General features: G+C 45.6%; 1 protein-coding gene and 1 pseudogene across 1 annotated transcript in view; one reads left to right on the top strand and one right to left on the bottom strand.

Moving 5' to 3' along the window:
• Window positions 1–19,517, bottom strand: part of NDUFV2 (NADH:ubiquinone oxidoreductase core subunit V2) — a 37,591-nt gene extending 18,074 nt beyond the window's left edge. Inside the window, exons 1-2 of the mRNA XM_065398588.1 lie at window positions 19,403–19,517; window positions 17,894–17,959 (exon numbers count right to left, since the gene is read on the bottom strand). Of these exons, the coding sequence (XP_065254660.1) occupies window positions 17,894–17,959; window positions 19,403–19,444 (108 nt within the window). The 5' untranslated portion in view covers window positions 19,445–19,517. The remainder of the gene's footprint in view (window positions 1–17,893; window positions 17,960–19,402) is intronic.
• Window positions 11,946–12,703, top strand: LOC135875063 (negative elongation factor A-like; annotated as a pseudogene).
• Window positions 19,518–25,295: the final 5,778 nt, after the last annotated feature.

Genomic DNA, 25,295 nt, shown 5'->3' with positions numbered 1-25,295 from the left:
GTTCGCGGGAACCAGTTGTTAAATTTAGAAGCCCTTTTAGAACCAGTTGTCCTGCGTGGGACAACCGGTTCTAAAAGGGCTTCTAAATTTAACAACTGGTAAGTTGAAGTGACCAGGACCGTAGCTGGGGGGAAGCAGAGGGAGCGGCTGCTCCCCCTGAGCACATTATCCAAAAGTGGCGCCTTAGGAGCCGACCCCATGAGTGCTCCAGCTCTCCGCCCCGCTCCCCAGCCCCAGCTCACCTCCGCTCCGCCTCTGCCTCTGAGCACTCTGCCCCGCTTCTCCCCATCCCCCCCCCCCGCTTCCCGCGAATCAGCTGTTCGCGCGGGAAGCCTGGGAGGGCAGAGAAGCAAGCGGTGGCTTCGCGCTCAAGCCCAGGGAGCCGGAGCGGAGGTGAGCTGGGGTGGGGGGAGCCGCCCGCGCCACAGCAGGTAACCCGGGGGGAGGGGCGCGGAGGGGAACCGCTCCCCGCCCCAGCTCACCTCTGCTCCGCCTCCCTGGGCCTGAGCGCGAAGCCGCCGCTTGCTTCTCAGCCCTCCCAGGCTTCCTGCGTGAACAGCTGATTCGCGGGAAGCAGGGGGGCTGCAAGCTCAGCCTGACCCGGTGCTCCAGGCATTGCACGGTGGCGGCGTGGCCCGGCTCCAGCCGAGCGGCGTGGCTGTAGCGCCGCCAGCCACCTCCAGGCAGCGCGGTAAGGGAGCAGGGAGGGGGTGTTGGATAGAGGGCAGGGGAGTTCAGGGGGTGGGGTGGGGGGGTGGATAGGGGTCGGGGCAGTCAGATGGCAGGGAACAGGGGGATTGAATGGGGGCAAGGGTCCCAGGGGGCAGTCAGGAAGGAGCAGGGGTTGGATGGGGCGGTGGGAGGCAGTCAGGGGCAGGGGTTCCAAGGGTGGTCAGGGGACAGGGAGGGGTGGTTGGATAGGGAATCAGGAGAGGAGTTGGATGGGGCGGCGGAGGGCAGTCAGGGGACAGGGAAGGGGGTGGATGGGGCAGGGGTCCCGGGGGGGGGCATCAAGGAAAGCGGGGGGGTGGATGGGGCAGGAGTCCCGGGGGGGGGGGGCCAAAAAGCGCTCAGGACGGGGGCGGTGGCTGAGCCCCGTGTCCCTGCTGGGGGGGGGGCGAGGGCTCCGTGCCCGTGTCCCGCTTGGGGCAGTGGGGAGGGGCAGCGGCGCGCGAGGGCTCCCTGTCCTGCTTGAGGCCTGCGGGGTGCGGCGCCGCGCGCGGGCTCCGTATCCCACTTGGGGCGGGGGGTGGAGGCGCGGCAGCGCGCGAGGGCTCCCTGCCCGTGTCCCGCTTGGGGCGGGGGGGGGGGCGGCGCGGCAGCGCGCGAGGGCTCCCTGCCCGTGTCCCGCTTGGGGCGGGGGGGGGGCGGCAGCGCGCGAGGGCTCCCTGCCCGTGTCCCGCTTGGGGCAGGGGGGCCGGTTTCGCGCGCCGCGGCCGCTCGGGATCTCCCCCCCCTCCCTCCCAGGTTTGAGAGCCTGGGAGGGAGGGGGAGAAGCGGCACCCGTGCCGCGGCCGCTCGGGGTCTCCCCCTCCCTCCCAGGCTCTCAAACCTGGGAGGGAGGGGGAGATCCCGAGCGGCCGCGGCGCGTGAAACAGCTGATTCGCGCGCCGCTGCTCCCCCTCCCTCCCAGGTTTGAGAGCCTGGGAAGGAGGGGGAGAAGCGGCGCCCGCGCCGCGGCCACTCAGAGTCTCCCCCTCCCTCCCAGGCTCTCAAACCTGGGAGGGAGGGGGAGCAGCGGCGCGCGAATCAGCTGTTTCGCGCGCGGCCGCTCGGGATCTCCCCCTCCCTCCCAGGTTTGAGAGCCTGGGAGGGAGGGGGAGACCCCGAGCGGCCGCGGCGCGCGAAACAGCTGATTCGCGCGCCGCTGCTCCCCCTCCCTCCCAGGCTTGAGAGTGAGCCCCCGCGGGCCGCACAGTGAGCCCCCGCGGGCCGCATGTTGTGCAGGCCTGCTCTATGTCCATACCTACTCTTTCAAAATTTGTTTTAAGACCTTGCATACAATTGAGGTCAAACCAATGGACCTGCAGTTTCCCAGATCACTTCCCCGCCTCCCCTCCCCCCCTTCTTAAATATAGGTGCTATATTTGCAATTTTCCAAACACAGGGTACAACCCACCAAGTTTACAGATACATTACAAACCCTTGCTATTGAGCTTGCAATTTCATGTACCAGTTCCTTTAATATTCTTGTATGGAGATTATCTGGGGACTCCCAGATATGGTCCCATCAAATCTGTTTTTAAAGAAAATTTCAGGATATTTTAATAAGGGATTCTCATATCTATAAACACTAAACTATCTACTATTTCAGATGAGTTTGCAAACATTTAAAATCTCACCTTGAATTTTAACTCTTACATGTCAGAAGTTGGAACTCGAATATTAAATGTTAGGCCAGCAACTATGAAAATTTGTATTAGCAGTTAAAGGAAAAATATATAACTGCACAATAGTTTCTTTTTACTCTAGACAGGAACTAATTAGGTTTTCAAAGTAAGCGATTCTGTGACAACAGTAAGGTTTGATCCATGAATCCTGGCTCTTAATCTTACCAGCATTTATTAAAAGTCATCTTATCCAGATACATTAGCCTACACTACAAAGTTTCAATACAATAATAAATAATCTGATTTGACAAAAAAATTTCAAATAAGAAAATTTCACCGTATTCCTGCAAATTCCTAAATCACTCTTAGAAAGTTATCAAAAATTAATAATGCTACATTTAGTCTTTAATCTCAAAATGGATGTCAGATGGAATACAAAGTATTCTAATGTCCAAAAGCATACATTTATTACACCACTATGCCGTTTGCAACTTTATGTCCAAATTGATCCTAGTTGCCCTGATTAAAATAGAAAGGTACTAAGCCTATTTTCAGTTTCTCTCAGACATAAAATTAAAAATTCCCATCTGAAGGTGTTTGCTCTTTTTGTAATGTTTTATTTCTTCGCTCTAAATCTGAGAAAATTTCTGGATTTAGAAGGTTTATCACTAAGGCCCTGATTCTGCTCCTGACTACGTGGGTAGATCCCTGTACCCATGCAGGGCCCCATTAAAGTCAATGGAACTCAACAAGGGCACAGGGTTCGGATGACATATAAACTGCAGCACTGGTACCTAAAGAAGTACTTCTCTATTTTTAAACAGGAAAACCCCTTCACGCTGGATCATTTCAAGACATTAGGATGGGCATTTCTAAAATAAAGTCTTCTGGGCATTTTAGTATGAACTGTAAAGATTTTTTTAAATGGAAGTAAATTGCCTTTTAAGCAAAACAGACCACCTTTATTTTAAATCATCTGAATTAAATTATGAATTTTGGCCTCTGAAAAATCAGTCCAGGTAGTAACAGGTTGACCTGAAGAGCTGTGTGTAAGCATGAAAGTTTGTCTCTCTTATCAACAGAAGTTGGTCCAATAAAAGATATTACCTCGCCCACCTTGCCTCTATTTTTCCTTTTAGATTTTTATATTTTTTATATAAATATATATTTATAATATATAAAATAAAATAAAATAAAATAAAATAAAATAAACAATAGTGTAGAGTTGTAGGCTTGGAGCACTAAGCAATCTGAAACATGCAGACTACTAGTTCAGGTCCATTTGCCCACCAGGGTGGATAAAAATCAAGACTATCCACCTTCAAGATCACTATCATTTTCTATAGTTTCAAAGTTATATGCCAATGATAGTGTTTCAGTCACATCACGTATGTCACTGTAGCAAAAAGAAAAAAGAAAAATCTCCATCATCCAGAAACAACTATAGATAAGTTTGTGATAAGAACCAGCAGATTACAAAAAGAGGTAACTGATGAAAAAAATCGCCCGCTTTGTTTATGCAACAAAATCTCCTTTCCGTATGATTGAGAACCCACACTTCATTAACATGGTTCAATCATTAAGACCAGGATACAGTCCACCCAACAGAGCAGATGTCGCAGGCAAACTGCTGGATAAAGTGTATGAAATAGAAATTGAGCAGTGTGCAAAAGGTCTAGAGGGTAAAATTGTTAACCTCAGTCTTGATGGGTGGAGCAATGTCCACAAACTTTAGAAATCTCACATTGGTACCTTTTGCGTTTTGTCAAATCTGTAGTGCAAGTGTTCTTAAAATGAACAATATGTGCTAGGTCATCATCGAAGGCGGCTATAACATGAAATATATGGCATAATAAGGGTAAAACAGCAGGAGACCTACAATTCTCTGCCAAGGAGTTCAGTCACAAATGTAATTAATGCATTTTTTTTTTAAATGAGCATCATCAGCATGGAAGCATATTCTCTGGAATGGTGGCCAAAGCATGAACGGGCAAACGAATGTTTAGCATATCTGGCATGTAAATACCTTGCATGCTGGCTACAAAAGTGCCATGCAAATGCCTGTTTTCACTTTCAGGTGACATTGTAAATAAGAAGCGGGCAGCATTATCTCTAGGGTCCTAGCAAATTCACGGCCTTGAAAAACACGTCACGGACCAAGAAATCTGGTCTCCTCATGTGAAATCTGGTATTTCGTATGCTTTTACCCTATACTATACAGATTTCATGGGGGAGATTGGCGTTTCTCAAATTGGGGGTCCTGACCCAAAAGAGAGTTGCGGGGGGGGTCACAAGGTTATTTTAGGGGGTCACAGTATTGCCACCAATGTTCGCTCTAATGTTTTCGATTCCATGTGCGGAATACATTTTTTTTTTTATGTGCACCGAGGTAAATGTGGATGTGTGCCACCAATAGAAACAAAAAAAACCTAGATAAAATATATATATTTTAAAAGCTACGATAGGGATAATTACTCCATCCAGGACAGGTCAGGCATTTTAGAACTCACTACTCAAAGAATTAAATTTAAGTATAAGAGAAGTAAAAATTATGAAATGCATAGACCAGTCAAAACACTAAAACAACACACTTTGAAAGAATAAAATTACAGAGAATATATGTGCATTGTAGGAAGTACCAAGAAGAAGTCACAACAACACAAGTGTGAGAGAGAGAGTGAGTGAGAGTGTGCATGTGCTGGCTGCTGGGGAAATTTCTGAGAGACACTGTGCGCTGTCTCTTTAAGGCACTCACTGAAAGCTCTCCTGCTCTGTCCTAAATCTGAGCCCTGTTGTCAAGGCTGCTTCCCCACTTTGAACTGCTGGGGAAGTCTCAGAGACAGTGCGCTGTCTCTTTAAACAAGACACTCACCGCCCAGAGGCTGGAGTCTTCAGACCTCAAACCGCAGCAGCTGTGAGTCCTGAGCCAGGCTGTCCACTCTGCCCTGCAGAGATGGGGTACAGGGGCAGAGGGACACCCTGACATCAGCATCCTCCTTCCCTGCCCCCCCCCACTCTGCACAGCCAGCAGGAGGGTCCTGGGAGCAGCTGCAGGAGCAATGTGGCTGCAAAGCAGCAGGGGGGAGGGGCACCTGAACACACGCTGCTGGATGCGCACACACTCTGCTAATCAGCTGCGTGTCACTTGCCTTATTTCTGCACCGCTCCTGGCAGCGGCTCTGCCTTCAGAGCTGGGCTCCCAGCCAGCAGCTGCCACTCTACAGCTGCCCAGCTCTGAAGGCAGCGCCGCCACCAGCAGCAGCGCAGAAATAAGGGTAGTAGTACAAGAACACCCCCAATAACCTTGTGACCCCCCCCCATCCTTTTTGGGTTAGGACCCCTACAATTACATCATCGTGAAATTGACCAAAATGGACCATGAATTTGGTAGAGCCCTAATTATCTCCTATATATGTAAACAAACTTGTTTCTCTTAGCAATTGGCTGAACAAGAAGTAGGACTGAGTGGACTTGTAGGCTATGAAGTTTTACATTGTTTCATTTTTGAGTTCAGTTATGTAACAAAAAAAAATTTACATTTGTAAGTTGCACTTTCACAATAAAGAGAGGGCACTACAGTACTTGTATGAAGTGAATTGTATTTCTTTTGTTTAGCAGTTTTACAGTGCAAATATTTAATCAAAAATAATATAAAGTGAGCACTGCACATTTTGTATTCTGTGTTGTAACTTAAACCAATATATTTGAAAATGTAGAAAAGCATCCAAAATATTTAATAAATTTCAGTTGGCATTCTATTGTTTAACAGCGCGATTAAAACTGCTATTAATCGCGATTAATTTTTTTAAATCACGGTTAATTTTTTGAGTTAATCACGTGAGTTAACTGCGATTAAATCAACAGCCTTAGTTTTGCATTTTCTGGTGTTTGTGAGGAGACAGACAGGTTCTTGTTCCAACAAGATCAATATGAATGGTTTGGTTAGTGCTATATTGTTTTTTCCTGCATACTAAATGGTCTCTTTGAAAACTTCTCATCTAGTAACAAGAGAGGTTTCTTTCTTGTTTTGTTGAAATATGCATTTGATTTCAGAGAGGGAAATGACTAAAAGGGTAATTCACCACACATCTGAAAGACCTATTTATGTTTCACATAATGCTCTCTGATCCTCTTTTCACTTAGAGCCTGATCCAAAGCCTACTGAAGTCAGGACTGTCTTTCGATTGACATCTGGGCTTTGGATCACGTCCTTGAAGTGTACCTTGGAAGATTAAGATCTGGGTTTATGATCTGTTGAAATCCCACCCATAACAGCTAGCAAGTTTAGAAGTGAGGCCATCTGGACACCAGTGTGCAGGAAACAGGAACTGGCAGCATGTAGTGGCATATAACCAGGTAAGACTGAGTTTTTCCCCCATATATGAATTCATATCCAGAATATGGCAACAGAACCAACCACCCCCAGGGGAGTACCATATTCACATACTCAGACTCAACGGATTTAGCCATTTTACAGTGTCTCCTTTCATAGTTTGTAGTTTCCGCATTTAAACACATGTCCACAGAACAATTACATTTGCTAAATATCATGGAGACTACTTCCCCATTCAAAGTGCTACATATATAAATGCTAAAATTAACAAAAGTAACGCTCTCAAAGTGCATGTTAATAGTATGTGCTCCTACTTCAATTCCAAATTATGTAAGCTCCAACTGGAATATACTTATCTGTTTACAATTAATTTCCCTTTCTGATAAGAATTATAGAAAAGGTAATCCGATATATTAAATATATATTACTTTTAGAGAGTAGTTTATATTTATTATACATTAGACCCATCTGTACAAATTGAAAAATAGTATAAAAAGCAAAGAGGAATACAAATTGGTTTGTTTTAGGCAGCCTCTCCCCCTTTCATTACATTTTTCTACATAAGGAGTCTGATTCTGCACCATTGAAGTCAATGGGAATTTTGCTATTGACTTAAATGGAAGCAGGATTGGGGCCTTAAATGAGGGTGGGGAGAGAAAAGAACTTTTTTGGAAATAGCATGCAAGAATAAAGACAGCAAACTTGATCTGTGGGTGACAAAGCATTCAGCAGTTCTCTTACAGTTCAATTGTTATTTCTGCACTGCTGGCATTCCATGAATTTAGAGGCTGCCATTAAATCTTGGAAGAATATTTTGTTGTAAATTCTATTTTCAACTCGACAGGACATAGCATAATACGTGCACTATTGTAACTGAGGATTTTCCTGAATTTGGGAAATTCCATCTTTGGATTTTAAGATTATATGTCAAATACACAGAAAAAATAAGAGAAGTTATAAATGACAGTAGATTTTCCCCTGGTCAGCGTAAAGATTTTTTTGGAGGGTGGGGATGGGGCGCAAGGTTACACACTAGAATACCAAAGGAAAATTACCTGAAGAAAAGAAGGGACTTTGTACAAGCATATGATGGGCTCTCCGAGTTACAGAAATAGGATCCTTTTATTGTTCTTTGAAGCTTCCTCACAGAGTTCCTTACATAGCAATCTTCTGCCATTTCTAATAGGCACACCAGACATATGCCACACATCCTGGATCTACTTCTAGATCTTTGGTTTTCCTCCTAAAATTTCAGTTCTTTAATCTGTGTTTTATTTTAGGATTTTAGCCTGCTGTTTGCTTTCTTTGTTTTCCTGTTGTTCTTCTCTGACTCAGTTATCCTTGTTAACATGTTCTTAATTTCTGTTTGCAAAAAAGTCAGCTTGATTTCTAAATCTCCATCTTTGTTTGAATTACAGCTGTTATTTCTCGGGTATCTGTCTGCTTGAAGAATCTCAAGTGGGGGGAATAATAAATGAGGATTGTATCTGCTGCCACAATCTCAGCACAGTTCTGTGCTGCAGAGCTCTGAGTGGTTACATTAGAAGCTATACAGCACGTTAAAGCTAAAAATTTCCATTTGTTGGCTTCTTTAGCGAGCTCCCGTTGATGATGTTTTGGGTGACTAAAAGGAAGAGTTTGTGTAGAGTTTGAGGGAATTTTCACCAAGATCTTGCAGAGTTCCAGTCACACAGTTGTGCAGGATCGGTTTCTCTCATGGTCTCTAATCTCTTCTATTTAATAGAAATATAACATTTATCTTGGACATACACTAGCTCATTTTATCCCTGAATAAGGGCTCATTTATACCTTTTCCTAGGCGCAGAATTCTGGAGAATAAGAGTAAGCTCATCGCTGAAGCATCAGTGCCGGGAGGCAATTATGCCTGAGTGCTGGAGGGAGCATATTAGGAAGTGCCCCTTGCTACACTTGTTGAACAAGCGCAGACAGAGTTTCTTGAGTACAGCTATGCAGGTGTGTGGGCGGGGCAGGGTCATGCTTCACCCAGACACATCCTGTTTATGTAATCAGTTCCACTCTTTCCTCTGTATACCCAGTGTGACATTCTGTACCTCAAAATAGCACCCTGGAACTCCCATATTCATCACTGTGATAGGATTAGGATAGGTTTTGTACAATGCATGCCTTGTGAGGTATCATTTAAAAAGTCTTGATCTGTTGAAAATTACTATCTTGTTTAATTGTATGTACTATTATTGTATGTGAAGTTATGAAGTATTGCTATGTGTGTTACTGAAATATGTGGTAAGTGTGGTAAGCCCACAACAAGCCTTTCAGTGGCAACAAAGGAGCAACTATAACAGGAGTACTTGTGGCACCTTAGAGACTAACAAATTTATTAGAGCATAAGCTTTCGTGGGCTACAACCCACTTCTTCGGATGCATATAGAGTGAACCATATATTGAGGAGATATATATACACACACATACAGAGAGCATGAACAGGTGGGAGTTGTCTTACCAACTCTGAGAGGCCAATTAAGTAAGAGAAAAAAAACTTTTGAAGTGATAATCAAGATGGCTCATCTTGATTATCACTTCAAAAGTTTTTTTTCTCTTACTTAATTGGCCTCTCAGAGTTGGTAAGACAACTCCCACCTGTTCATGCTCTCTGTATGTGTGTGTATATATATCTCCTCAATATATGGTTCACTCTATATGCATCCGAAGAAGTGGGTTGTAGCCCACGAAAGCTTATGCTCTAATAAATTTGTTAGTCTCTAAGGTGCCACAAGTACTCCTGTTATTTTTGCGGATACAGACTAACACGGCTGCTACTCTGAAAGGAGCAACTAACACTGACAAGACAGATTTACATCAGGATCAGCCAGACATGTGTTGATGACCCATCAAGAAGAATCCACTCTCCCAGAGATTCCTCAGAGTGCACATACACAATGGGGGCCACCTAACCCCCACATCACAGCAAGGATCTTTCTAGAACCTGGGAGAAAGTATAAATGGAGGTCGATGACATCACCATTTGGCCTCTCTCCTTCCCCATCTCAACACCTGGAAGATCATTTGGAAGACAAAGACTTTGAACTAGAGAAATTGGTCCAAGGCTGAGAAGGGAATTCAGTCTCTAATAACAACTATAAACTGCCTGGAACATCCAGTGCAGCAAGAAAAGCTGTTTGATTCAAATCTTGCTTAGTCTGCGATAGTGTAGAATTTAGACAGTGATTCTATTTTTATTTCTTATGTAACCAACTTTAACTTCCGTGCCTAACGCTTAACTTAAAACCTAGCTTTCCGCAGTTTTATACTTACCAGTGAGTTTGTCTAAGGTGCTTGGGCAATCTGCTTAGATTACAAAGGCTGGTATATGTCCACTTTCCTTTGACAAAGTGGCAAACAAATTAATGAGCTTTTACTGTTCAAGAGACAGCCTTGAGCAGTGTAAGATGGTACATCACTGGGGTGCAAGGCTGGGGCTGGGTAAAATTGGTTCGAGTCTCTCTGCGTATAATTCATGGGTGGCTTATAGAGCATTCATGCAACTCAACTGGGTGTGTGCCTCCACATGTTGATGGCTGAGTGATCACAGCACCTGTAGGGGTTTGCTATATGTCACTAGCACAGCACTGTGAGAGACAACCCAGGCTGACGAATTTAAGGGGACTCAGCAGTCTCATGTCACACCCAGTTTCTCATTTATGTAGGTCTTTAAAAAGTGTTTTTCTCCCTTGACACCGTGAAAGATGGAAAACTTGATTGTAAAATAAAAATTTGCAATGGGATTACTCCTTAGAGAGTATAACACCCTAGACTACTTTTAGCCAATTTTTAAAAAATGAGTATATTTTAAGTTGGTTATGTCCCTTTTAATTTCTCAAAATGGTTCTGCGGGCCAAAGAATGCAAATAAGCACTTTCCTTCATCACATACACACTACATGTGTATACTGCCCACTGACATGCCAGCCTGGTGAGGAGGGCTTTAGACTAGGTTCAAAGGAGGCAGGTAACAAAAGCCCACAGGTAGGTATAAAAAAGGTGATCTCAACACAGAGCTAGACATTAAGAGAGGGGAATAGAAAACTACAATAGGCACTTAGGAGCAACAAGATACAAAATGGTGGGGGAATCTACTCTACATTTCAGACATCTATGCACAAATGCATGGAGTACGGGGAATAAACAGGAAGAACTGGATATATTAGTCCATAAGCTAAATTATGACTTAATTGCCATCACAGAGACCGAATGGAATAAATCTCATGATCGGAATATTGATATAAAAGGGTACAGCTTGTTCAGGAACGACTGGCAGGGGAAAAAACAGAAGGCGTTACATTATACATCAAGAATATAAACTTGTTCTAAAGTCCAGAAGGAGATGAGAGGCAGACTAACTGAGTGTGCCTGGACGAAAATTAGAATCGGGGTGAAAACAGACCCTACCATGCAGGGCCAGCTTTAGCAGGTGTGGGGCCCCACACCGGGATGCGAATTGTCTCGCGCCCCCCCCACCCCCCCCCCCTGCCCCATTGGATCCCTCCCCAAATCCTCGCCCTGGCTCCGCCCCCAGCCCCTCCCCATTGGATCTCTCCCCAAATCCCCGCCCTGGCCCCGCCCCTCCCTGCCCCATTGGATCCCTCCCCAAATCCCCGCCCTGGCCCATTGGATCCCTCCCCAAATCCCCGCCCTGGCCCCACCCCCTCACTGCCCCATTGCATCCCTCCACAAATCCCCGCACTGGCCCCGCGTCTTCCCCAAGCACGCCGCATTCCTCCTCCTCACCCCTCCCTCCCAGGCTTGCGCTGATCAGCTGTATGGCGGCGCAAGCGCTGGAGGGAGGGGGGAGAAGCAGGACGCGGCTTTTTTTTTCTTCGCTCCACCGGCAGCCCCGGACGTTACGGGGCCCCATTCCGGGGAATCAGCTTAAAGCCGGCCCTGCTACCATGACATTGACCCTACTACACACCACCAAACCAGGAGGAGGTAGACAAGGCATTTCTAGAACAAATAAATATCCAAAACACAAAACCTGGTAGTAATGGGGGACTTTAACTACTTGAACGTCTATTGGAAAAGTAACATGGCAAAACACAAAATGTCCAATAAGTCCTGGACTATACTAGGGACAACTTTTTGTTTCAGAAGGTGGAGGAAGTAATCAAGGGGACTGCCATTTTAGACTTGATTCTGACTACCAGGGAGGAACTGGTTGTGAATCTGAAGGTTGAAAGTGATCATGAAATTATAGATTTCACAATTCTAAGGAAAGAAAGGAGTGAGAGCAGCAAAATAAGGACAATGGACTTTTTAAAAAAGCAGCTTTTAAACAAGCTCAGGGAACTGCGAGGTAAGGTAAAAAGGAGTTCAGGAGAGCTGGCAGTTTCTCAAGAGACAATATTAGAAGTGCAACAGCAAACAGAACCACGGCCCTCTGAACAATGAGTCCACACTATCTTCTACAAACTATTTGCCTGCAACCCCCAGCATGTCCTCAAACTTCTCCTATATCCCAAGCTCTGAAGCTCAAACAGCTGGATCTGTGCAAGAGGCTAACAGGCAACCAGAACACCCTACAGATCCAAACATTACTCCCCTTCCTGCTCAGTCCAAACAACAAACATACATGTGTAACAGTAACTCAAATCCAGTTGTAGCTATACGAACCTCACCCCTAACACCTAATATGCCACCTGCCATTTCCCCTGCAATACAAGCACCACATGTAGCTCCCTCAAATTCAGCAGCAGCCACGACACAAGAAAAGTCTCTCTCTCTCACAAGGGAACAAGTGTATGCAGCACTGGAAATGTTGAAGACTGCAAAGTTACGAGGCCAGAAAAGGCGCTTATACTTGGGTTCCTGGCAGGATCCAGAGAGTCCTTGCTAAGAGCAAGGCGACATCATTCAGATTAAACTAGTGAGCATACAGAAGTTTCACCAAAAGTCACGGCACTGGAAGCATCACCTTGTTAGTGGATACAGTCTTTGAAATGAACTGTATTACTGGCCAGTGGACCCAGCTCAAGAAGTACAAAACTATACCTAATGTTTCCTAAAAGATTCAGTAACAACAAACTGTGGACCAAATCAAGCATAGAATCAGGCAGCACATATAGTGTGTGTCAACTGTTCAAAATGGCATTCATATGTCAGTCTTTACTTTCCAGAACACAAATTGTGGCTATCCAAACTAACTGGGTTATCTGATTGCAACATGAAGATGGTGCCGAACTGACAAAGATTTTTTTTTTTTTTTTTTTTTAAGGAAGGGGGAAAATGTTAACATTTGTTCTGTGATTCAATATGCCAGAAATAAAGACTACAACTGAAAGTTTGCTTCCCAGGTTTGGAGCAGTTCAATTCCAAGCACTGGGGAAAAGGACAATTGTAGAATCACAGTTTACCATTAAACAAAGGTATAGATTTTATTGCAGAAATATTTACATTGACTATATGGGTTTAGTTTAAATATGGACACTTGCACACTACAATATTTGCAGTTATTCCTATAATTTGATTGCAGTAAATCTAACTACTGCAGGTGGTAGATGTCCAGCATCTAATAGCACCCACGCTATATTTGGCTTGTCTTTGCCAGGATCACAGGGGGATTTGAGAAGCTGTGTTAACTCTACTGTACTGTGGGAAAAAAACAAAGAAAAGCAAACTATCCCGACGCAAAAGAAAGGTAGAAACACTAGTAAGAGGCCAATACAGCTCCATCAGGAGCTCTTTAATGGCTTGAAAATCAAAAAGGAATCACTACAAAAGAACAGCACAAGCATAACAGGGACAAAATCAGAAGGCTAAAGCACAGAATGAATTACACCTAGCAAGGGACAAAAAAGGCAATAAGAGGAGGTTCTGTAAATACATTAGAAGCTAGAGAAAGATGAAGGAAAGTGTAGATCCTCTATTTGTCAGGGAAGGAAAGCGAATAATGGACAACTCAAAAAGGCTGACATGTTTAATGCCTATTTTGTTTCAGTCCTCACTAAAAAGGTTAATTGTAATCACATACTTACCACAATTAATATTAACAATAAGGGGGGAAAGGAACACAAGCCAAAATAAAGAAAGAACAGGTTAAAGAATATTTAGATAAGTTAGATGTATTCAATTCAGCAGCACCTGGTACTTAAGGAACTAGCTAAAACGCTAGCAGAACTGTTAGCAATTATCTTTGAGAACGCATGAAGGACCAGTGAGATCCCAGAGGACTGGAGAAGGGCAAACATGGTACCCATCTTTAAAAAGCAGGGGGGGGGGGGAAGAGAGAGAGAGAGAACAGGATCCAGGGAATTATAGACCCGTCAGCCTAACTTTGATACCTGGAAGATACTGGCAATCAATTTGTAAGCACCTAGAGGACAATAGGGTTATAAGAAATAGCTAACATGGATTTGTCAAGAACAAATCATGCCAACCCAACCCTGTTTCCTTCTTTGACAGGGTTATTGGCCTAGTGGATAGCAAGGAAGCAGTAAATGTGATACATCTTGATTTTAGTAAGGCTTTTGGCACAGTCCCCACATGACTTTCTCACAGGCAAGCTACAGAAATGTGGTCTAGATGAAATTACAAAAAAAAATGGTTGAAAGACCGTACTCAAAGAGTAATTATCAATGGTTCACTGTTACATTGGGAGGACGTATCTAGTGGGGTTCTCAGGGGTCAATCCTGGGTCCGATACTATTCAGTTGTTTCATTAATGACTTGGTAATGGAGTGGAGAGTACGCTTATAAAATCTATGGATGACACCAAGCTCAGAGGGATTGCAAGCATCTTGGAAGACAAGATTCGAATTCAAAACAAACTCTGACAAATTGGAGAATTGGTCTGAAATCAACAAGATAAATTTCAGTAGACAATGCTAAGTACTTCACTCAGGAAGGAAAAAAAAAATCTACAAAATGGGGAATAAGTGGCTAACTGGATGCACTGCTGAAAACAATCTGAGGATCACAGTAATCACAAATTAAAAATGAATCAACAATGCGATGCCATTGCGAAAAGGCTAATATTCTGGGGTGTATTAACATGAGTGACATCTGTGAGTCACGGGAGGTAACTGTCCCACTCTACTTGGCACTAAAGATGCCTCAGCCAGAGTACAGTGTCCAATTCTGGGCACCACACTTTAGGAAAGATGGGGACAAATTGCAGTCTCTCTAAAAGAGAGCAACTAAAATGATGCAAGGTTTAGAAAACCTAATCTATGAGGAAAGGTTAAAAAAACTGCATGTTTAGTCTTGAGAAAAGAAGACTGAAGTGGGACAGTCTTCAAGTAAGGACTGTTTATAAAAAGGATTGTGATGAACTGTTCTCCACGTCCACTGAAGATAGGACAAGTAGTAATGTGCTTAATCTGCAGCAAGGGAGATTGAGGTTAGAGATTAGGGAAAAATACTAAATATAAAGATAGTTAAGCACTAGAATAGGCTTCTAAGGGAGGCTGTGGAATCCCCACCACTGAAGGTTTTTAAAAACAGGTTAGACAAACACCTATCAAGGATGGTCTAGATCTACTTGGTCCTGCCTCCACACAGGGAGGCTGGACATGCTGACCTCTGAAGTTCCCTTCCAGCCCTACATTTCTGTGATTCTAGGTACTTGAAATGTGACAAGTAGTACAAAATAAGCAAGAAAAATCTAAATAAAAATGCAAATGAAAAGAGAAAGCAAACCATCTACACTGAAACTGGCATCAAAACAGAACCACCACATTGGAAGGAAAGTTAGTGTTGCTCCATAGTAAACCCCCTTCAGCTCCAAGCAGGCTTTATTGACCTTCAACACCACAAAGCAAAAGGCAGGAAAGAGGATGGAGACTAGTGATACTCCAAGAACATGATTACTTAAAACTGTGTATAGTTTTCTCTGTACAAATCAGGCAGCCAATAAGACATCCACCTTCTGATGGTATTAAAACACCCAATATTGATTAAAGAACTCAAAAAAAGTGTAACCTCAAACCAGTCAGAGCAATTGACCAATTATCTATTACGGAGGTTCTCAAACTCTGGTCCGTGGACCACCAGTGGTCTGCGAGCTCCATTCAGATGGTCTGTGAATAGTTCCCTCTAAGGTGCACGCCTGGGCGGCCGCACATAAAAGAATGAAGGGCCACCCACCTAATTACTGGAGCTGCACAGGTGTGGCTCCACTAATTAGATGCCTGGACCCTGGAGAAGATGCACATGTAAGGTGAGGTGGTGGCCTTGGGGAAAACAGTGGGCAGGTAGGAGGGGGCAGTGGGGTGAGAAGAGGGGGTGGGGGGGAATTTGGGACATGCACGGCTGCGGCGGCCAGAGAAAGAGACGGCCCTCCTTCCCAGCCCCAGCTCGGGGGCTGCAGCTGCCAGGGGAGAGAGGGCACATCCATCGCTTTAGAAAGGTAAGACTCCCGATATTAAAATATGAGTTGTGTGCTTTTATTTGTAGAACAAAAAAACGTTAATTATTAAGGTTGGTTTTTTTTTTTTTAAATATAGTGCTTTTATCCAAAGCGCTTTGCAATAGTTAGCTAACGGTACAAACAACATTTCAAAAGATCATTAAGTGGTCCACCGAGACTCTCAGCAATTTTCAAGTGGTCCGCAAAAAGAAAAGTTTGAGAACCACTGATCTATTAGATAAGCTCCCAATTTGTCCTTAAACACCTCATCAGTGGTTTTCAACCTTCTTTCATTTGCACACCCCTAAAAAATTTCTAATGGAAATACAGACCTCTTTGGAAATCTTATACATAGTCTACAGACCCTCAGGGGTCCATGGACCATAGGCTGAAAACTACAGCTCTATGTTAATTAATGCCTGAAAGTTATAGCTCAAAAAGCCATTGCGTAACTGAGGCAAACAAGTATATAAAATTGTATTCAAGATTCAAAGCTATTGTGAGGAAAAAGGAGCATTAAAGGACAGCAAATATTATCAAACAACTAATAAGACACAGATCCCCCAGGTTGCTATAAATTAAATTCAAATGGTGACATAGATCTTGAGGATGGGTTTTTTGTTAAATTCGCCAAGCCAACTGGCTCTACACCACAGGCCTTGGCATCCCTGAAATTGTCCTCAGAACCTTCTGTGTGTGCCAGGAAACAGGGGAGCTTGTAGCTGGCTTTTGCAGCTTATCTCCCTGGCTTCCCAGGCTCTCAGCTGCTGACCGGTTCTTGAGGATGCCTAGCCTGATAGCCTTCTGTCTCTCCCCCCCTCCTGGCCCCCTCTTTGGACATCAGCTCTCACTCCCTAGGTCTCCAACCCCTTCCTGCCTCACTTCATGGAAAAGTGCAGAGAGCATGAACTGTAATCCAATTAACTCTCCCTTCGGGGAAAAGCTGAAGAGAAAGAGACTGCTGCAGGGAGACCAAACAAAATGTTGGGTGCCTGGCTGCAGCAAAAGGTGAATTCTGTGGCAGAAATGCTGAATTCCACTGCATCTTGAAAAAATGCCAATTGTGCAGCCTTGGAACTACAAAGCTCACAAGGCCATGAAGGATAGGAATAGGGCAGATCACACCCCTCATAGCAGTTCTCTTCAGATTCAGGCAGATGGCACTGATTCATGTGCCCCAGTTCGCATTTGAGATGCCTGCAACTATAATTACTACTATTTATATTTGTATTGCATTTGTGACTAAAGACCCCAGTCATGGATCCTCATTGTTCTGGGAACCACACAAACATGGGCTAGAAACATTTTTAAAATTAAAGGTCAAATTCTGGATCTCAGCTCAATGGCAAAGTGAGTTCTGTGGCAAATTCAGTAGTAGTGGAATCAATGACTACACAGGACCATGCCTAAAACCTTCCTTCTCAAAGAAATCCTCATGTTCGGAGCAAAACTAACTATTCTCCAAAACCTCTTTAGAAAATGGCTGAATTGTTTTTGTTTAAAACTTTAATAGTGAAAGTTTGGTAAAGTTATAACCAAATGAAAACAGAGGCTTATGAAGTCAAGCGTTAAGCAACCTCACTTAAGGATTTAAAATTATTTAAGATAGGGAAGGGATAGCGGGGGGGAGGGGGGAAGGAGGGGGAGAGGAGAGAGGAAACAGATTTTCACCCCCCAGAGCAGGGAGTTCTACTGAAAAATAAGTTTCCTTGTAAGTTTCTACTAAGGTCTGAAAGAACTGTTCTTGCCAATCAAAAGTTCATGTGTGAATAAAAACCATATTTCATCCAACCCTCAACTTTAACTTATTTATTCATTTATGTTTTCAGTATCTAGAAAAATGTCTTACCAGAAACAAGGCTCCTCCACCTCCACTGCGCACAGCTGTTTTATGCAAGTAGCGGATCTGTCTCACCTTTAAACAACATTTTGAAAGTATTAAAAACTATAGGCAAAAATGTGCTTAATTGCCATACACTGCTTTCAGTATGAGTTTGATTTCTATACCAATCATAATAAAACACAACCAAAAGACCGAGTGGCTTATTATTTGATGAGGCAAAGTGGAGAATATTAAAGGCCTCTCCTGATATCAGGAATATCTTTGTTTATTTAACCCACCTTGGTCACTGCAGATCAAATTAGAAAGTAAACCCTGTCATCTCAAAGCCAGAATTTTACATAACTCTCCTCACGTGTAAGCACATATCAGCCAATGTACTAAATAATTTACTGCCACAACACATACTTTATAAATACACATCAGCCATATATGTTTTACAATGTATGCATAAGCTACTGTTTCAAATCTAATGCATTTAGGGAAGTTTGGAAATCCCATTAGGTGCCTATCCACATCTTTAGACACATCTTTGTAAATCTGGCCCTGGCCTTTTTCAAAAAATGAAACCTCAAAGTATCAGAGTTAGAAGTGTTAGATTAGACTTCTTTAATCAGTTTGACCTAACTCTTTGATTGGTAAAGGAGAGACCATAGTAAGGGAATTAGAAGGATTATTAACCTATGTTTAGTCTTAGGTACAAGAGAACTGCATTGTTAGCAGCAACATTTGACAAAGATTTTTCCTAGTAGGAAAAAACCTTCTATATTCCAAACTTAAGTCTTAATAACCCAAGATACATATCAAGTATTCATTTCCTTAAAACTAGCCTTTTCCAGTTTGAAAGTAGAGACAGGAACTTTATAGCTCACTGATCTTAAATAAACATATAGGGAGTCACAAATTTGACAATGTCAAGTCTGCTGAAGATCAGAGAGCGAGAATAAAGACATCTCCCATGTGTCTGTCATGAGGGGCTAAAAAAAAAAGACTACACACTATCAGTCATTTTTTATAGCAAATGTAGATGTGTACAGAGCTATATGCCAGATGAACAGTATTCTGCCTCAAGGGATATATGAGCCATAAACACAAGTGGTCAAAAATACAATACTCAAAAGAAAAACAAATCAACCAACGATCACTGTAGTTATATCACACATGACAGAAATCATAACTAAGAAGGGGGTGCACAGCTCCTATACACCCACCTCCACCGTATCCCCAGAGCCCCTCCCCACTGAACCTCATCTCCTCCTCCATCTCCCCCGAGCCCCTCCTCCTCCATCTCCCCCGAGCCCCTGCTCCTGAATCCCCCTCCTCTCCTGACTTTAATGGGGGGAGGACGGCCCCCCTTTCCGTGGGGCGGGGGGTGACATGGGCCGGGCTCCCGGGGAGCTGAAGGCCGCTGTGCCCTTGCCTGCTGCCTGGGGCCCGTCTCTACCAGGGACGCCGTCTCTCGCCGCGGCGCCTTGAAGGAGGGGGGGGGAGCGGCGCCTCGGCCGCGGGTTTCCTTACCGACTGCGCGGCGGCGGCACGAACAGGAGCAGCGAGGAACATGACGCCAGCCCTCGGCCCTGCAGGCCGCAGCCCCCCCGCACTGCAGCCGCCACTAGGAGCCCTGCGCGCCTCCTCCCTTACCGCTCCCTCCCACTCGGCCGTCGCCGTCGGCGTCAGCGCGGGAGCGCGCACGCCTCGCGTTCGAGGGCCGCGCGCTGATGCCGACGGGTCCGGGCGGGGAGAGGAAGGAAGGAACGCGCTCCACGACAGAGTCTCCTGCGCGCGCCGGCCCCTCTCTCGCGGGGCTGGGTGGGAGCGTGACGTGAGGGCAGCAGCTCGGGATCAGGAGCGATATGAACCCTTATCGATACCTCAGGCCCCGCGCACGGGGATGCTGGGTGACTCCCCGGCCTCCCTGTAGGGCGCAGCACCGTGCGGCCCAGCCCCAGCCCCGTGCCCTGTAGCTACCAGGGAGGGAAATGTTAGGCTCACAAGCATTGCCCACGGGGAGCAAAGGCAAAACACCTATTTGTTCCCCCGCACTGGCACCTCTGCTGCCAATGAAAAAGTTTCCCAAATCTCATTATTTTTAAACTAATCTTATTACCTTGGGGGGGGGGGCAGTGCTTAATTTGTGCCAGAGCAGAGTCCCGGCACCTCTGGGCTTGCCAAATCAGATTATGAAAGATTTAAATAATTGCTTGAGCCACTGCACCTCTTTCATTACAAATTAAGCACATGGGGGGGACGTGATTTTTGAATGCTTTGGGTTGGTAGTACTGCAACAGCAGCACCCACGGTGTACTAGGCAATCTACACATACAGGAAGAGGCCACATCTGAGCAGTGATCATTAGGGTGGCCACTCGCATTTCCAGACATTCTGGGACTAAAGGGTTACCATTCGTCCGGATTCCCCCGGATATGTCCGGATTTTTGAGCTAAAAATAGCGTCGGGGGGAATTTGTAAATGTCCGGACTTCTCCCCCCCCATGCAGAGCGCACGCGGCTAACAGGGCAGCCGGCGGATGGTGCCACTTACATGAGGCTCCGACAGCCAGAGAGAGCCCCCCCTCCTCTCCCCTGCGGCAGAGATCACTCCCTCCCTCCGTCCCTGCATTTGCAGATCGCCTCCGGCAGTCTGGAGCTCCTCCCCCGCTCCTCTGCCCCTGCCAGCCAGCCTGCCGGGAGGAACGGCTCAGGCCGTTCCTGAGCAAGTTCACAGAGACATTAGGCGAAGGCCAACAACAAGGTGGCCAGGGGGTCGGAGAAGGGGCAGGGAGGTTTTGGATGGGGCAGTCAAGAGGGGGGGGGTCGGGAGTTCGGGGGGGCTTTCTGCGGGGGTGTGTGGATAAGGTTTTGGGCAGTCAGGGTACAGGTAGGGGGTAGGGTCCTGGGGGGCAGTTGGGGAGGGTCTTAGGAGGGGGCAGTTAGGGGATAAGGAACAGGGAGGCTTAGGTAGGGGGTGGGGTTCTGGAGGGCAGTTAGGAGCAGGGGTCCCAGGAGGGGGCAGTCGGGACAAGGAGCGAGGGGGGGGTTGGGAGTTCTGGGGGGGGCTGTCAGGGGGCAGGAGTGGGGAGAGGGATCAGAGCAGTCAATGGGACAGGGAGCAGAGGGGTTTAGATGGGTCGGGAGTTCTGGGGGGGGCTGTCAGGGGGTGGGGAGTGGTTGGATGGGGTGTGGGAGTCCCAGGGGTCTGTCTGGGGGTGGGGGGGTGGATAAGGGTTGGAGCAGTCAGGGTACAGGTAGGGGGTAGGGTCCTAGGGGGCCAGTTAGGATGGGGGGAGGGTCTCAGGAGGGGGCAGTCAGGGGACAAGAGGCAGGGAGGCTTAGGTAGGGGGTGGAGTCCTGGGGGGCAGTTAGGGGCAGGGGTCTCAGGAGGGGGCAGTCAGGGGACAAGGAGCGGGGGGGAGGGTTGGGGGTTCTGAGGGGGGTGGGAAGTGGGAGGGGCAGGAGCGGGGCTAGGGCAGGACGGGGGCGGGGCTCCTCCCGTCCTCTTTTTTGCTTGCTGAAATATGGTAACCCTAGGACTGATGTGGCCCCCAACCTGTCCTGGCGTGGCATCGCACTTACTGTGCATGCCAGGTCATATTGCGCCAGGGGAACCATTTTGAAGAGGGTAATGCCCCACCACCCCTCTCATGCCAGCAGGGGCAAAGTGGCATGCTCTTCAAAATGGTGTCCCCCATCTGATACCAGACAAAAGCACATCCAATTTTGTCTCAGTACTGGACTGGAGACAAACCATGCAAAATAAGGACTGTCAGATTTACAACCAGACAAGTGTCCTCCCTAGTCACAGTGTTCTCAGAGAGCTACACAAATATAGTTAAAATAAGGGGTGTGCTCTCCTGTCCCTGCTGCCCTATCAGTGGCAGATCCATGGTAGAAAATGGGCACAGTCAGGGCTGATACTAGCTACCAGATTGTAAATGGGATGTGCTGGTGGCATCTCCACCCCATTTGTGAGGACAGAGCTACCAAAGTGCATGCAAACTTCAGAAGAAGGATGTGTTTACTGAAGCAATTAAGAGGTTTGAATTTTCCTAAAGTTGTGTACATCCCTGCAAAATGCAGAGAAAATTCCACAATATAATGCCCTTTTATATCCAGCTGTCCCTCAAACAGCAAAAAGTTCTGTCAAAGCCCAGAAAAATTAAACAGGGCACAAAAGAGAACACGTTTATCAGCAATATTGGTAACAATTCCCTTCCACAGCATGGATAGCACAGTGAACCTGAACCTCGTGGTTCAAGGAGCTCACCACAGCCTACCAGAAAGTGCCAACACATAACTGCTGGTTCTGAAAGAGAAAGGCTACCAGATTGTTTTGCCTATGAACTCATCATTCCTATCCTGTTGAATGCATATTGTGTATCAAACTACACAAACGAACCCGAAGATCTGTATGATCAACCATAACCATCTATAAACATTAACTCCCCATATCACACTTTAGAGAGAAGAATAATTATTCTCTTTTTGAACAAAAATATACATTTGTAATAATAAAAGAGTAAAGGAAATTACATTGTAAGGACTGTGTCATTAATAACCCCCGTTTTTCCTTCTCATCTTCCTCATTAGGCAGGGCTGTGGGGATATTTGAAGCTTGAGCTACAGGCATTCATATTGTTATCACCATGGATCAGCTAAAGGCTTTGTTCAGTTGTTCTATTAATCCCTGACCCTTAATCAGCTTTCCCATTTTACATTAAAATTCACCATGTACAGCAAAAATATCTGAACTGGAGGAAATTAATCTGATTAGATAACTAAATAATGTTCTTCCTCAGACACAACATGACATTACATATGCCAACCACAATCACATCTTTATAAAGTGCCTCATTACTCAGACCTGCAGATGAGAAATGCAGATTGTTTTTCAGTGCAAAAGCAACTTCACACTCTTCAGGTACTAATTAAGAAATACGTAATTTACACTGAAAGGGTACTTGAATGTGCATATTTGCAAAGCACTAGTTAAAGTTACAAATTATACTTTTCTCCCCATCTCCTCCCCAGGACCGTCCCTACCCATACGCAAACTACCAAATTGCCCCAAATTTCCTGGTGCCCTATGCAGCTGCGTGCTGCATCCAGCTCTAGGGGCCAGCCCAATCTCCCGGACGGCTGAGCCGGCCCCTCGTGGGCTGCGCACAGCAGGGCCTAGGAAAGCTCCCTCCGCCCCTGCCCCACCCCTTCCCCTCAGCCCCTGCTCCGCCCCAGCCCTGCCTCCACTCCACTCCTTCCCCCTCAAACCCTGTCACCTGAGCTATGCGTCCCGGGGGACTGCAATAGGGGTCGGGGGCCCGCCCTGCACTCACTGGGCGGTGGGAAGTGGAGCAACCCGGTCCCAGCCCGCTCCACTGGCTCCCAGCCACGCCGCTGGTGAGTGCTGAGGGGCGGTTCCAGACCTTCCCACAAACCTGGGAGCCTGGAGAGCAGAGCGGAGCAGGCTGGGGCCGGGTCGCTCAACTTCCCGCCGCCGCATGAGTGTGGGGGGCTGGCCCTACCCCTGCTGCCTTCCTGCACTGGCTGCCAGTGGCTTCCCCAGGAATTGAAATTGGGGGGGGGGGGTGTTTGAATTTACAGGGGGGGTATCAGGGCCGCTGAGGGGCGAGACTGTGAGGGTGAAGGTGGGCTGTATGGCACCATAGTAAAAACTGAAAAATGTTTCATGACCATTTTATTAGATTTAACTCATGTTTTAAAATCATCACACAAATTAAAGTTGGCTACTCAAGCCTTCTATGAAGCACTACATCTACATCCGTCTTCGTTTCTTGTTATAATTTTGCACAACTCTGTTAATGAACTTCTTGAATGCAATGCGTTCATCTTTGGTGGCTTCTCATGTGTCCAGTACTTCCATTCTTTCAGTTGATATGCTCATTAGCTCATTCACATGATCAGGCGGAAGGTGACTTCTTTCAGAACACAAAATTCTATTCAATGATTAAAAAGAACGTTCAACGGTAGCTGTTGTGTCTGGGAGTAGCAAGAGATGAATTCCTACTTCTTTCATCCCAGGAAACAGAACACAAAGATCGGGTCGAGCCACTAGTGATGATAAAAAAGAAGTTGAAGTCAAATCTTCATTCATTCGTTGTATGATATTCAAATTCTCTATTCTGTCCTAATCACATGGCAGCCCCATTGCTGGTAGTGCCTCACTCCACTGAACTGTTGGTGTTTTATAGGACAGGCATCTGTAAAACCTATGTAGAGGTTGAGTAGAATCTAGAAGTCGCTGTTGTAGATTTTAAAGAATCAAGTCTGTGTACTTTTTCAGTTGTCTTAACAAACACTCCTTCACTTAAGGATTCAATATAAATGCCTTCATTAGTCAACTTCTGGACTGAAGTCTTTGCTTCTTCCAGTACTTTTTCAATGGATAGATCTCTGATTGATCCAAATGTAGCTTCTATTGCTGGACAAAGATCTACTACTGTTGTAGCAGATGCCTGGATGGCATTGTTTAATGACCCAAGTGGTTTCAACAGTAGACTTACGAGAGAGAGAATGGCAATAGTCTTCTCTGAACATAGTAGCAAAAGTAATCCACCAGCCTCACTACTTAGATCCATCCCATCTTGGTAGATACTTTCCAAAGCCAGTAATAACGTCTGGAGTAATTTTAAGACAACAGCCAAGGATCGCTCATGAGAAAGCCAGCGGGTTTTCCCAGGTTGGACTAATTTGAACTTCAGTCCCAGTGTATCTTCTATATTTTCCAAGGTATTCAGTCTTTTTGGACTCTTGCTGAAAGAAGAATATAATGAAGACATTAAATTTATAGCTTTTTAAATGTCTTTTGAAGAGTCTGCAGCTCGTACTAGTGCTAGTAGGAGTAGATGGCCTCTGCAGTGTGTATAGGAGAGATTAGGGTCACACTTTTCTCTGAGCAAAGCTTGTACTCCACCATGTCTTCCAGAGAAGTTTGCAGCTCCATCAAATGCACAAGCAGCCTTCTGTTTGGGGTCCAATTGACAAGCATTTAACTCTTCTAAGATGTGGATTGTCACAGATGCAGCCGATGTGTCTTCTATATCTTGAACATCTAGAAATGCATCTACTGGCCTACCCGTGACATCAAGATAACGTACACAATGACTTAATACTTGATGCCCATTTGCATTGGTGCATTCATCAGCCATGTATGCAAATTTTTTGAATGTGGTGAGAGAGTTCTTCACTTTTTTAACTGTTGAGTCTTTCACTGTTGCACCGCATGCTTCTAGCCAGTCAGCTGAGTTTCTTGCAGAAAGATAGTGAGCATTTGCTGGTCTTGTTCGGAACCAGTGTTCAACTTCAGGATGAACAAGTGACAATGCACTTAACATTGGCCTCCAGTTTGTAGTGTGTGGTATCTCTTGCTTAAATAGAAAGTATGATGCCACAGACAT

Source organism: Emys orbicularis, chromosome 2 (assembly GCF_028017835.1).
Source record: "Emys orbicularis isolate rEmyOrb1 chromosome 2, rEmyOrb1.hap1, whole genome shotgun sequence".
NCBI classification, from domain to species: domain Eukaryota; kingdom Metazoa; phylum Chordata; order Testudines; family Emydidae; genus Emys; species Emys orbicularis.
The sequence above is the reverse complement of the archived record's forward strand: the minus strand, read 5'-3'. Positions and strand labels throughout refer to the sequence as shown.